Raw genomic sequence first — 13271 nt, 5'->3', positions numbered from 1 at the left:
ATGCAAACATTAAGTAGGTTTTTGAAGTTTGAACATATGCAATCAAACCTTCTTGTTTGTCTCGATATTTTTTGGCTGTTGTAACAAAACGTTATTATAGAGAAGGCTAGTAACTCAAACGAGTTCCTCGATGGTTGTACAGACTCCCTTATACCCTCTTCCTTTTGTATCTACTCCCTAGTGACTTAGTAACTATTGTAACCATGCAAAATGCTCCAAGTTTAATCTCATGTTTTACCCGGAAAAAAGAAGTTTAAAATAAACACGGAAAATAATTTTATAAAAAAACTGGTGTATCAGAGAATAATATGGTATTTGATGATTAATAATTGTTTCATTCCATATGAGAGAAAAAAATCCTAATTAGCTACAGTCGCATACTCTCTATTTTCTGTACAAAATAAAATAAAAAATTATGTTAAATGTAAATATAATTTAGTAAAGAGTGTGGAAAAAGTCCAAAAATCTCTGATCCCTAAACAGTAATAAAGCTCAAAATTTTGAGGAAAAAAGAAGGTCGCCATTTTTACTGAGGTTACTGAGCTTGGAGGAGGTTGCCATGCCCAAGCAAATGCCCGCGCTGTACAATTGGTCTCTCTCTTCCTGCGGGTTAGTCAATAATTTATTTTATCTACTAACCAAATTCCTCTCTAACAAAACTTTTCGATAGTACGTTTCTGTTTCTTTTCTGCGCATTATGGAATCTGAACCCTTAAATTTGGAAAACGATGCAATGGAGTTTGATATGGGTTCTGCCGAAGAAGAAGAAGAAGATAACCTCAATGCTTCTGGTGTGGATTTAGGACAACAGTGTTCTTCTTCCGACTTAGAACCCTACGAGGGCATGGAATTTGAATCTGAGCAGGCTGCTAGGATTTTCTACAACTCCTATGCCCGCAGAGTTGGGTTTGGCACTCGGGTCAGCGCTTATCGACGTTCACGTCGTGATAACTCTATTAGTACCCGCCAATTGGTATGTTCCAAAGAGGGTTTTAACCCTAGGCCTGATAATGGTGCTCAACACAAACCCAAGCGACAGCGGATTGTCTCTAGGGTCGGCTGTAAGGCTCACTTGACTGTAAAGAAACAGACTTCTGGTAAGTGGGCTATTACTAAATTCATCAAGGACCATAATCATGAGCTTGTACCCCCTGATCAAGTCCACTTGATTCGATCACATAGGCATGTTTCTGGTCCTGCCCGCAGCTTGATTGATACGCTCCAAGCTGCTGGTTTGGGCGCTACTGGTGTCATGTCTGTCCTAATAAAGCAATCTGGTGGGGTTAATAACGTTGGTTTCACAAAAGTTGATTGCCAGAATTATATGAACCAAAGCAGGCAAGGGACTCTAGGGAGTGGTGCTCACTATATTTTTGAGCATTTGAAGCAGAAGCAGGCAGAGGATCCTGATTTCTTTTATGCTGTTCAAGATGGTTCATCGGGAAACATCTTTTGGGCCGACTCAACCTCTAGAAAGAATTACTCTTATTTTGGAGATACAGTTACATTTGATACCACCTATAGGACTCACCGATACCGGGTGCCCTTTGCACCATTTATAGGAGTAAACCATCATTGTCAACCTGTTTTATTTGGCTGTGCCCTGCTTCTCAATGAATCAGAGTCATCTTTCATTTGGCTATTCGAAAATTGGCTTGCTGCAATGTCTGGTTGCCATCCTATTTCTATAACTTCAGATCATGATAGGATCATTAGGTCAGCCATATTAGACGTATTTCCAGGCACTCGTCACCGCTTCTGCAAATCCAATATTTTTAGAGAAGCACAGGAGAGGCTCTCACACTCACTCCAGTCATTCCCCACTTTTGAAGCAGAATTCCAGAAATGTGTCAACTTGACTGAGACAATTGCGGAGTTTGAATTATGTTGGGGATCCCTACTTGGAAGATACAATCTGATAGATGATGAATGGCTTCAGTCAATGTACGATGCTCGACAACACTGGGTTCCAGTTTACCTTCGAGATACATTCTTTGGAGATACATCTATTGCTAAAACTAGTGATAGTACAAGCTCATTCTTCGATGGATATATAGATGCATCGACTAACATTCACATCCTAATGAGTCAGTATGAAAAAGCTACTGCAAGCAGGCATGAGAAGGAGGTGAAGGCGGAGTATGATACCATAAATATTGCTCCTATTTTGAAGACCCCATCTCCCATGGAAAAACAAGCAGCTAACATTTATACTAGGGAAATATTTTTGATGTTCCAACAAGAACTAATGGAAACTTTGGCTTATCCTGCAACTGTAATTAATGATGCAGGATCAGATGTAATATATCAAGTGGTAAAATTTGGAGAGGACCATAAAGTACATTATGTCCAATATAATGTCGTTGAGAAGAAAGCTAGCTGTAGTTGCCAATTGTTTGACTTTTCAGGTATTCTTTGTAGGCACATTTTAGCTGTTTTTAGAGTGAAAAATGTTCTGAGGCTTCTATCACATTATGTACTAAAACGTTGGACAAGAAAAGCCAAGAGTGAGGTTGTATTGGATGAAGACAAACTTGGATTGCCAAGTAGCCATAACGATTCCTTCACTGATCGCTTTGAAAAGTTAAGCCTAGAAGCAACTAACTACGTCAAAGAAGGAGTGGATTCGAAAAGTGTGTACCTAGTTGCTATGGATGCTTTAGATGAAGCTTCCAAGAAGGTTGCTGCTGCTATGTGCGGTACTCCAGCACAGCCACTGAGTCAAGACATGAACAAAGAAAAGGAATTCAACTTGAATGGAAATCAAACTGATTGTGATGATCCCAGCTTGCTGGTAATTTTTTTTTTCTTTGAACTCTTTCGTCTCCACCCAGAAATTAGTGGGAGGTTCTTTCTGCTGGTGTTATATCATGCATTTTGTTTGACCACAAGTTTGTATTAATTTTGTGTCTTCCTTCTTGGTGATTAAGCATTAGTATGGAAGTAGAAGTAAATCAGAGAGATCGTCTATCCCTAAATCTTTTACCTATATTGTATGTTGTGGCTTTGTAGTGTTGCTAAATTGTACATTGTAACTTCTAAACATTAGTTACTGCGTCAAGAATTTATGGCATTCACTGCACCCAAATGCATGACCTAGTGGTCAATGAAGATGGAACTAAAATCATAGGAGAATAAGGTATGAATCCCAAGAGTAAAAAATGTTGGCTACTTGTGGAAGGAATTACCCTGTACTTGTACTAGTGGAAAGGATCTGGTACCGCATGAAATAGTCAAGACGCTCTCAAATTGGTCCGTCACCATCGCTATACAAAAAAGAAAAGAAACAGGAACAGCGGCAGCGGCAGCGGCATTCACAAGATTTATTGCAAAGAGGAGGAGAGGAGAGGGGGGTGGGGGGAACACAGGGGGCCTAAATCCGTCTGTATTGAGAATTTAAAGAGGTCAAAATGCTCTGTTTGTCGGACTCTTCAAAAATGACATCAGGTGCATGTCAGACCCTTCAAAAGTAGTGCAGTTTTGGAGGATTCAACACGGGTGTGGCAACATTTTTGGAGAGTCCGAGCAACTTAGAAAATACTCATTAGGAAAACAGAAGTGTTGGCTCGACATTTTTTCCTTTTTATTAGGATAGCCAACTTTTGCTATTACTAAACTTAACCATTCAGCGCTCAAATCATTGCTCCCCTTAAGGTTCTGATCATAAGTCATCTGCTTGCGCTTTGGTCTCTGATTTTTCATTGTTTGTGCTATTTATCTGTTTTTCTTTTTTTTAAATATAACAAATTCAACAGCTGCAGTTTGCAACTAAGAGATGTTAAATCTGTGATAGCTGCTGAACAAGGGACTCTAAGTGAATTGTTTCTTTCTCATCTCCAGAAGTCCATACCAAATGATTAATGAATTTTGCTTCTTGCATCTTGGTACCTTGTAGATATTCAGTGGTCACATCTTCACATGCGTTACTTTTATTTGGTGTCAGTAGACCTTGAGAGTATTATGAATTCTATATTTCTTAGATTGTGAATTAGTCTAATGAATTAGCATTGTCAGTGTTTGAAGGTCAGATGAAGTTCCGTTGCTACTTATGAGTTAAAATTGTGAATTAGTCTAATGAATTAAAATTCCTATGATTTTATGAGTTGTATAAGAAACATTGACCTTCGCATTAGCAATTCTGGCTTGTGGTTTATAAAGTAAATCCTGACAACTAGATTTCCCTAATAGTAGTTCGATAATAGTTTTCTGATGCTCTTTGTACCATTCATGCATTACTAATTTGAGTGTGCAACTGATACTATGCATTTCTTTTACCTTTTGTAGAATCAAGATGAGAAAATTAAGGAATTAACGACTGCTATGGTATATGCAACTGAGACCTGTGAAGCTTATCGAGCAAAATTGTTGAGTATCTTGAGAGAAATGGAGGAGCAGAGGCTGAGAATATCTTTGAAGGTGCAGAGTATGAGGCTTAATCGAATAACTTGAGCTATAGAAGGCACTTCAAATTCTTTGTATATATACATAACCAGTGGAGAAGCTTGTGACTCCCAAAGTATCTCGAGCACTTTTTGCCTCTCGGGATTGCATGTGTTATCGTCTTGCTTGTAATATAAGAGTTTCCATCTATAGGGTTGAATTAGATCTGACCTGAGAGCTGTATTTAGGTAAAGGAGGTAACTAGGTGTTGTACGTGTATGAGCTGATTTTGCATCTGCTACGCGGCCTTTTAGGTATTGATTTATGTCGAGGAGTACTTGTGTAGGCAGCAGCAACCTGTATTTTGTAAATCCTTGCGCAAGGAATGACAAAAAAGAAGGGTGGGTTTCTTTGAACAAAAGGATCGGTCGAGAAACATGAAGTAATTGCGTTCACTTGTCCACTGTCTCTACTAGTACAAATACGGGTTGCTCTTCATTATTAATACACACTTGTATTTTAATTATGTTCAATTAATCGATCATCTAATCATCATATATATAAACCTCACTTAATCCTTACATAACTCAAACCTTCAATCCATAACCACTTGTGTTTCAGCATCCTTCTTTATAGAAAACCTACTTCCCAATGTATTCTTTCACTCACCATAAAATTATAATTTTCTTCAAACTGAAAGACTCTTTCAAGATAAGGTTAAAAATTATGATGTGGGTTCTTAAATCAAATTGAAGTACCTTAATTTTGTAGTTTGATAGCTGGTGCCGAGGACTAAACTGATTATTATTTGAAATAATTGGAAACTATTTTCATCATATTTATTCATGAAGGACCAAATGAAATCAAACTCCATACAATTAAGGACCATTTTGATAATTTTCTAACGTGGTAAAGAAAGGGAAAAAGAAATTACGTATAGGGATTTCGAAAAGTAGAGGGGTAGTTATGGAATTAGGAAATCACAGTGAATCTCGTTTGAAATTCAAAAATGGTGCCGTTGTGCAAGATGTAGGCGGTTCAGTATATAAAACGGGTCACTGAGACGCTCCAATAGAGAAATCCCCAGAAGCACACACAGCGAGAGAGAAGAAATGGAGGCTGCTAAAAATGTTGGTAAGAGTGTATCGGCGATGGAGGCATTTGAGAAGCTGGAGAAGGTTGGGGAGGGTACCTATGGAAAGGTGTACAGAGCGAGAGATAGGGTTACTGGCAAGATTGTTGCGCTGAAGAAGACGAGGCTTCATGAGGACGAAGAAGGTGTTCCTCCAACTACTCTCCGTGAGATCTCACTCCTCAGAATGCTCTCAAGGGATCCCCACATTGTTAGGTATCCTCCTTACTCAATTTCTCGCATTTCTAGGGTTTTTTTTTTTTTTTTCTACACTTACAATTGAGATTTCATTTCTATCTGATTGGGGCGGGTTATATCTATTTCATTTAGTTTTGTATATTTCACTCTTTAGGTTTGTCATTTTGTTATTGATATCTGTATCTTGCGTTTTTATACGATGCCCTATAATTGTACAATCAGGCTGATGGATGTTAAACAAGGGCAGAACAAAGAAGGAAAGACTGTTCTTTACTTGGTCTTTGAGTACATGGATACTGATGTCAAGAAATTTATTCGTACTTTCCGTGCAAAAGGAGAAACTATGCCCCTTAAAATTGTCAAGGTTTGTAGTCTAAATGATCGGAGTTGTATGCTACTTCTCACACATTTGTTACTCTGTTTAATAAATTTGTGCTCTTTGAAACAGAGCTTGATGTACCAGCTCTGCAAAGGGGTTGCTTTCTGCCATGGTCATGGTGTGTTGCACAGGTAAAACCACACTTGTGCCTTTTGGTTATACACAAACTCATAAAGATGTGCTTTTCATGGTTCGTTTTGTCACTTTTTCAATTTGTTGCTGCAGGGATCTGAAACCACACAATCTTCTGATGGACCGTAAGACGAATGTGCTCAAATTAGCAGATTTTGGACTTGGCAGAGCTTATACTCTGCCCATTAAGAAGTACACACATGAGGTAATTTTACTGTTCTGCTGCAGCAGCTATTCTCATTTATCTATGCTCTTTAGATCCCCTGAATGTGAAAATATTTCCCTTTTTCCTTCAGATATTAACCCTGTGGTATAGAGCCCCTGAGGTTCTTCTTGGAGCTACTCATTACTCCACAGCAGTTGACATGTGGTCTGTTGGTTGTATATTTGGTAAAACTCTTGTTCATCATTCCTCCTCCGAATGATCTTTTCCTCCTTATAGGTTGTGTAATATACTTAGCATGGAGTTATAATTGTTCTTTCTTTTGTGGTTTGTTTTCAACCTCAGCTGAACTAGTGACAAACCAAGCCCTCTTCCCAGGAGACTCTGAGCTGCAACAACTGCTTCACATTTTCAGGTTTAGAGCTAAAAATCACCAGCTTTGAGCTTTGCTCCTCCTCACCTTTTCCACTATTCTAATCTTAACAGAATTGCGGTGCAGATTGCTAGGTACTCCTAACGAAGAACTCTGGCCTGGGGTGAGCAAGTTAGTTAACTGGCATGAATACCCCCAATGGAAACCACAGCTACTCTCAACTGTTGTCCCTGGTCTTGATGAAGATGGGATTCACCTTCTCAGTGTAGGTTTTTCTTTTTTCTTTTACGATTGTCTGACTTTATTAGCCTGTTCGAATGAGTGGATGATTTATGGTGTGAACAATTTGTGTTTGCAGGAGATGTTGCATTATGAGCCGTCTAGGAGGATTTCAGCTAAGAAAGCTATGGAACATCCCTATTTTGATGATCTCGACAAAACTCCTCTCTGAAAGTCAGCACAGGACCCATGTGTTGAAGTTCCAACTTGATCAACAAAACTCGTCTAACCCTGTCGCAAGCTTTTATTGCTTTTCTCAAGCATCTTTTATTAGTAGTATCAATTAGTATGATGATGCGTTTCATCTTTTAACATTGTCTTTTAATATCAACTGGACCAATGTAAGCACAACTATGTGTAATGATACATTTTGCCATCACATTACTTGGGGTGTTTAGCTGCAAATTGTCTTCAAAGTTTAATAATCGCTGTGCCTACTTTATTTTTCTTTGCTTATTATCTCTCTAAATGCCTTGAACAGCTGAGTACAATATGTCTTCTCCGCTTCACTACTCCAAGAATGCCTTGCTTTAGAGAAAGCAACTGTGTTTGTGTGGGTCATGTTATTAATAATGTTGTCAAAGGCACGTTTAAGCCCGCTTGAAACATGTTGGGCGCTTTAGTGTCGTCATCTAGGCTCCAAGACAAATTTTTCCTTGCGAAATGAGCATTGCTTGAAGAAACGACACTACAGAATCTTTATTTGCACTTAAATCCCAAACAAGCCTTAGAGCTTTTTTTGCTGTTGATTACACTGGTTATATTAATGATTACATCTAACAGGGTTGAACTTTTAGTTCCTGATTTTCGTTATCATAGTAGACTGGTGGACATGTCAACTTGTTTATGTCTGATATTAAAAAAATGAAGTTAAGATACAAGCCACATGAAGAATGTTGTCCACAGAGTAAGCGCTATTGAAGCCAATGCATAAGCCCAAAACATAATCACTGAACACTCGCTCTCACCAGCTCCAAATAACTGTGTTATGGTGCCTGCCAAGTGAAACAAGAATTGTGTCATCTCATCTAAGACTTCGTATTGCAACAGACACATTTACATTAATGCCACAAGTGGTTACTGTCAAGAATTGTCTTGTCCATTTAATGCAGAGCAAACATAGGGATCTTTGGGGTTTTGAAATTGTGGTTGGGCCAAAAAAAAACACGAAAAGAACAGGACAGATGATAACTAGTTGAATGTCATACCAATGTTCATTGCTGGTGGAAGTGCAAATTGAAGTAAAAGCACAAATTGATATAATGGATCATGTTGCACCAAGCCCAAGCGAATAGCTCCTTTGACTACAACGATACCAATAAGAGGTAGGGCAATGTATCTGACAACAATAATGCCAAGAAGTAGGGATTTCTGAATCCCTGAACCGGTCAAACCCTTCAAAAGGTTACCTCCCATGATCAGCGTTAGAAGTGGAATGGCTCCATCCCTGCAATCATTTCAACAAGTCAAAGATGCTTTATGGATTACCTTCAGTGACACGACCAAGTAGCACAAGTTTTGATTTTGTGACATTATCTCCAGATTGATCTACAGCTAGAAAGCATATCATATATGGCTGCAAAATGGCATTCTAAAGCGATTGCATTTTATGCAGGCACTCTCAAGGTATAGCAGTTTTATTTTTTGATTGATTCTCAAAATATGAACCAATTGTTATAGTCTATTCACACAGACTAGTAGTTGTGTCATACCCTAGTAAAATAGCTGAATTTTCGATTACACGTAAAGGAGCTACATCACCAATCATCAACTTCCTTATCTGAGGTACAAGTCCAACTGTAAAACCTGCAATCTGTAAAAAAAAATTAAAATAAACTGACCACTTGTTAGTGCGCTAGTGCAACTTTTGTATTTATTCAGCATGTAGATACTGGTGACTGCTAATGTCTAGAGGATCTATAAAATGCTAACATAGAATAGTCTTTTTTATCGCCAAAGAAGAATTCCTAACCTAAGTCATGTGTCTCATTGTTTTTGAAACCACATAATGACAGATGATATCAATGAACTACTCCAATGGGTGTAAGTGTGCTCATGCAGCTACATATGCCTATAATAATCAAGGATTTACAGAATTTAGTACACATTGAAAACCACCCTACAAATTACAAACAAGAAGCTTGTACTTTGATGGTTGCCAAAAGACAACCCTTCGTAAGAAGAATTCTTAAAGAACAGAAATAATAAGAAATTTTTTCAGGGTGGATAGGTTTTTTAAAACATATCTTGCGATTACTCCTTAAAAAATAGGTTTGAGGTTTTATGTAATTGATTAGTTGCAACTGCATGACCGAAAAGCTTCAACGTGTCTTCCTTTTAGACACAGTCTATTAGAAGCACTAAACTGGAATTAGGACAATTGTGCAATATAAACAAGTTCAGAAAAAGGAACAGCAATAGAACAATACCGCTCCAGTAGTAGAAGGGGCCAATAACCTCTTCAGGTTGATCTTCCTTGAAACATTTTCCATGAACTGCTTTAGTCTAGCACCATGGTGGGCCTGTTACAAAAATACAAACATCAATATCAAAAATTGATGCATAATTTTGTTTATTATGATACGTAAATAACTTATGGAAAAAAAAAACATGCTTAAACAGAGAGCATCTTCATATTTGTGCAGATCCAACATTGAGCAAATTAATTGATGTGAAAACATCAAATATAAAATAAGTGAAATCTGGTATGGATGTGTGAAAATGAAATCCTGTTCGAATCGGATTCTTAGAACCCTCAAACAATCAATAATGAGACCAGTGTGCATCATTTAAACTCAAAACTGTAGTGCACCTTCTCAACTATCTAATATGGCGTAATCTCAGCAGAATTGCGGAACATTAATGTTGCATAGCATTATGTGTCATAGCTCATGTGATGAATCCTTTACAACAACTTCTGGCTATAAGGCTAACCCTACTTCACTATCTCCATTTAGTCATCTACCAGTTCTAGAGGGCCTCTCTTGATCATGTTATTCATATGCAAGTTTTCCTATCTAACATCTTTTTCCTAATTAGTTTTTTTTCTGTCGGTGGGGTAAGGAGTGGGAGAAGACTCTGGTTGTTGCATAGCCTGTATTATCCAAGATTGAGATGTGGAACAATAATCAACCTGAGTTTTGTGATCAAATCTAGTGGAAGGAATCCCAAGTTGTTCTGGTGGGGCCTTCGCCGGAAGTAGTGATTCTGTAGATATAGAGCCTTCTCTCGAACATATACTGGCGGAGGAATCATTGATCCCAACTTCCTTTGAGCTCCTACTTGATGATATTCTCACAATATTATAAACATAAGACCATAGATAAATTGCCCCTACCTGAAGTAGAACAGTCACCGGGAAAGCATCAGATTTCCTTAGCATCAAAAGTCATGGATTTTGCCAGAAAGGTATTCATGTTTATACAAGTATACTATGGCCATAAAGTTAATGTTGGAGACCCTTCTAATAATGTAATAAAATCCTGAAACCAACTAAAGTAGTTAAGAGACACATACTGCCATCGAAAGTGAAGCATAGCTCATTCCATATGTGTGACAAACACCAGGATCCCCAAAAGGGCTCCCTTTCTCTTTACAAACGGCTGGAATAATAATGAGAAGCATGTTGCCCAAGTTTCCTGTCCATGCAAAGTAAAATTGTAATTTTATATAACTTGAATACTACAGAAGCAACTCATCTCATTGTACAAGAGAGCTCTTTCGCATCCTTGTTCATCCTATTTCTTCATGAATTATTTGAAATAAGTTAGTTGATTATTCCCATCTGTCTAAGAATTGGTGGACAAAAGTTAACAGTTACATCCACCGCAGGTAGGCGGCAGCAGGTACGAGGTGAACTAGTCGAGGTGGTGCGCAAACGACACCTTTGTATAAAAAGAAAACAGTAGGCTTTTTTTTTTTCCTTTGGCTAATTTTATTTCTTGGATACTGGAAATTTCTTATGCATGTCTTAAATAATCCATTAACAATATTTTCCGCACCTCCATGGCTATTAACTTTTTGGTTGAATACTCATAATGTGATTTGACCAGAAGAAAGCAGACATGCACCAAGGGTCAACACAGTGACCAGGAACATTTTTCTAAATTCTTTTGTTCAATTTTTCTCATTTCCATGACCCAAAATGTACTTGTACCTAATGAAACAAACTGCCTACATTAAAGATTACACAGTAACAAGGTATGCTACTGTCTCATTCCGAGGTAAAGTTATTTTGCCTATCACATTGGTTCTAAAAGTGTGTGAAAAATAAACAATTTGCTTTGCTTTCCATCTCCAACACCTTTATGGTGAAACTTGAATGATCTCACGATTCGTTTCTCTGTTTAATTAAAGTAAAATAGTATCATATCTGGAGAAAATACTCCAACCAACACGCATTTTAAACAGAATTCATACAAAATCTTGAGAGACTCATTCCGCACAGAATTGCAGAGCAGCAAAATAATTAGGCTAGTCATACTATGTTGTATATCTACTTTAACCTTGATAAGGAAATTGTTATCAATTGAGTTGATAAGGTGCAAAAAAGATTCTCATAACTAGGAATGGATTTGAGATCTCAAGATCATATTTTAGCAGAATGAGGAAGGTTAGCTAGTAAAACAGCCTGCATCTCTCAGTTGGTTCAACCTAATTAAATATACAGAGTCAACAGTAAGATTCTCTGATCACGACTATCTTCATTTTCCAATTAATTTTTGTCCAAAACTTGGGTATTACTAGTGTTTTCGACATAGTTGCTGAGTATATAAATTCTATTTCAGGACAGAACAACTTGTGCTAAGCTGGTCAGGTCCCTCATAAATGAAAACAAATGTGCTCATAGTTAGCATCAACTATATCATCAGAGTTACAGTTATCTTCATCAGTGAGGTTTTACGTACGTACCTGCAGCACAACAGCCAACAACCAGTCCACGTAGATGTTGGGGAGGCCTTGTAATTTGAAGGACTGCCCAACCAAGAATTGAACCAACAATAAAAGTGAAGAGTATATTGAAAGGCATGAACCACCTACAATTGCAACTGAGTGAATAGGAGATACATGTAAGGTTTTAGTGAATAAAATGGAGATGCGAAACTCACAATTTTTTCAGGCTTTCATATGTGATTGTTTTGGCTAAGTTGCTGGAGACAAGGGCTGGATTCAATACAAAAAATACTATCTGTTCGCAGGAGAAGTATCAGCATTGAACAACAAATTAGGGCAACGTTACCTCTTTAGGAAAAGAGAAAAAGTAATAAAAGGCTAAGGTTTCACTTAGAGTAATTCTAGATTCCCCCAAAATGTATTAAACTTGCCTTATGTCCAACAAATCATACTTACTGATTAACATGAAGACATCCAACAACAACACAAAATTATTAACCAACTAGAGTTTCAGCGAGTTATAATTTTGATAGCAGCAACAAATCTGGAATGATATGCATGATGCAACCAGAGAACTGAAAAGGGAGTAAATTAAGTTTAAAAAAGAAATACTCCATATACTGACATTATTCAAATGTTTTCTTGCATCTTGTCCCAATAAGTCGATACGATCGAGAGCAAGTATTAATCCAAGTGCGGTAATCAAAAGGACTTTGAGGACGGGCATTGATGCAGTGATGAAGAGATCCAACAGCCCCATCTTATCTTATGTGAATCCCAATTCAAGCACATGCGAATCTACATAAAACAGTAAAGTTGTTGTCTTTCCATAATTATTATTATTTATATAGACAGATAGATAATAAAATAATAATCAGCCAGTGGAAAGAAACGATTATGAAATACATAACCTGGAGAATCTTTGTCAAATTTCGTGAATCAAGGAGTAGTTTTGAGAGAACAAATAAATTAAATCAGAGGAGAAGAAGACGAAGGCAAGTGCAGGTAGGTTCGTACTAGAAAGAAAGAGAGATGCATAAACGTACACATGCATTAAACATACACACGTCCTGTCTAAAGAACTGACGACCAATTTGAGATTTGGGAATGAATACACGACAAGTGAAATTAGAATAGTGACAGGCGTTAGAATAGGAAACAGACAAACCTTTTAAATAGTCGTGCTCTCTTTTGCTTCTACCGCCTCCCCCCTCCCCCACACGACTTTTGACTGCCACCTCGCCTTAGAATTTAATATCACAAAATTTAAAAAATAATATTTAAAATATGTCAGTCATTAAAACTAAAATATTATATTATCTTACATACAAAATTACATAGT

At 37.5% G+C, this 13271-nt stretch overlaps 3 protein-coding genes across 5 annotated transcripts; 2 read left to right on the top strand and 1 right to left on the bottom strand.

Annotated features, from left to right (window-relative positions):
- The first annotated feature begins 454 nt into the window (after positions 1-454).
- On the top strand, positions 455-4848 carry LOC102587778 (protein FAR1-RELATED SEQUENCE 5-like). Its single transcript, XM_006342129.2, has 2 exons — positions 455-2794; positions 4285-4848. The coding sequence occupies exons 1-2, from the start codon at positions 698-700 to the stop codon at positions 4447-4449; spliced, it is 2262 nt and encodes a 753-aa protein (XP_006342191.1). The 5' UTR covers positions 455-697; the 3' UTR covers positions 4450-4848.
- A 558-nt stretch (positions 4849-5406) lies between these two features.
- Positions 5407-7461, top strand: LOC102587449 (cell division control protein 2 homolog D). The gene is made up of 8 exons (XM_006342128.2): positions 5407-5728; positions 5933-6074; positions 6159-6220; positions 6315-6426; positions 6518-6611; positions 6730-6799; positions 6884-7022; positions 7116-7461. Exons 1-8 carry the CDS (start codon positions 5493-5495, stop codon positions 7206-7208), a joined length of 948 nt encoding a protein of 315 aa, XP_006342190.1. The 5' UTR covers positions 5407-5492; the 3' UTR covers positions 7209-7461.
- Positions 7462-7710: 249 nt separating this feature from the next.
- LOC102586886 (uncharacterized transporter YBR287W-like) lies at positions 7711-13060 on the bottom strand. 3 transcript variants are annotated; one of them, XM_015306444.1, is made up of 10 exons: positions 12976-13060; positions 12555-12727; positions 12145-12224; positions 11948-12072; positions 10553-10674; positions 10170-10373; positions 9466-9558; positions 8749-8849; positions 8245-8483; positions 7711-8031 (listed from the first exon to the last, which is right to left on the bottom strand). In XM_015306444.1, the coding sequence occupies exons 2-10, from the start codon at positions 12687-12689 to the stop codon at positions 7907-7909; spliced, it is 1224 nt and encodes a 407-aa protein (XP_015161930.1). In that variant the 5' UTR covers positions 12690-12727; positions 12976-13060; the 3' UTR covers positions 7711-7906. The 3 variants fall into 3 exon arrangements, with proteins under 3 accessions (XP_015161930.1, XP_006342188.1, XP_015161931.1); XM_006342126.2 differs by having other exon boundaries at positions 12841-13059; XM_015306445.1 differs by lacking the exons at positions 12145-12224; positions 12976-13060 and having other exon boundaries at positions 11948-12084; positions 12555-12638.
- Positions 13061-13271: the final 211 nt, after the last annotated feature.

This window comes from Solanum tuberosum, unplaced genomic scaffold (assembly GCF_000226075.1).
Source record: "Solanum tuberosum cultivar DM 1-3 516 R44 unplaced genomic scaffold, SolTub_3.0 scf00032, whole genome shotgun sequence".
Lineage (NCBI taxonomy): Eukaryota > Viridiplantae > Streptophyta > Magnoliopsida > Solanales > Solanaceae > Solanum > Solanum tuberosum.
This window is presented reverse-complemented; position numbering and strand designations above follow the sequence as displayed.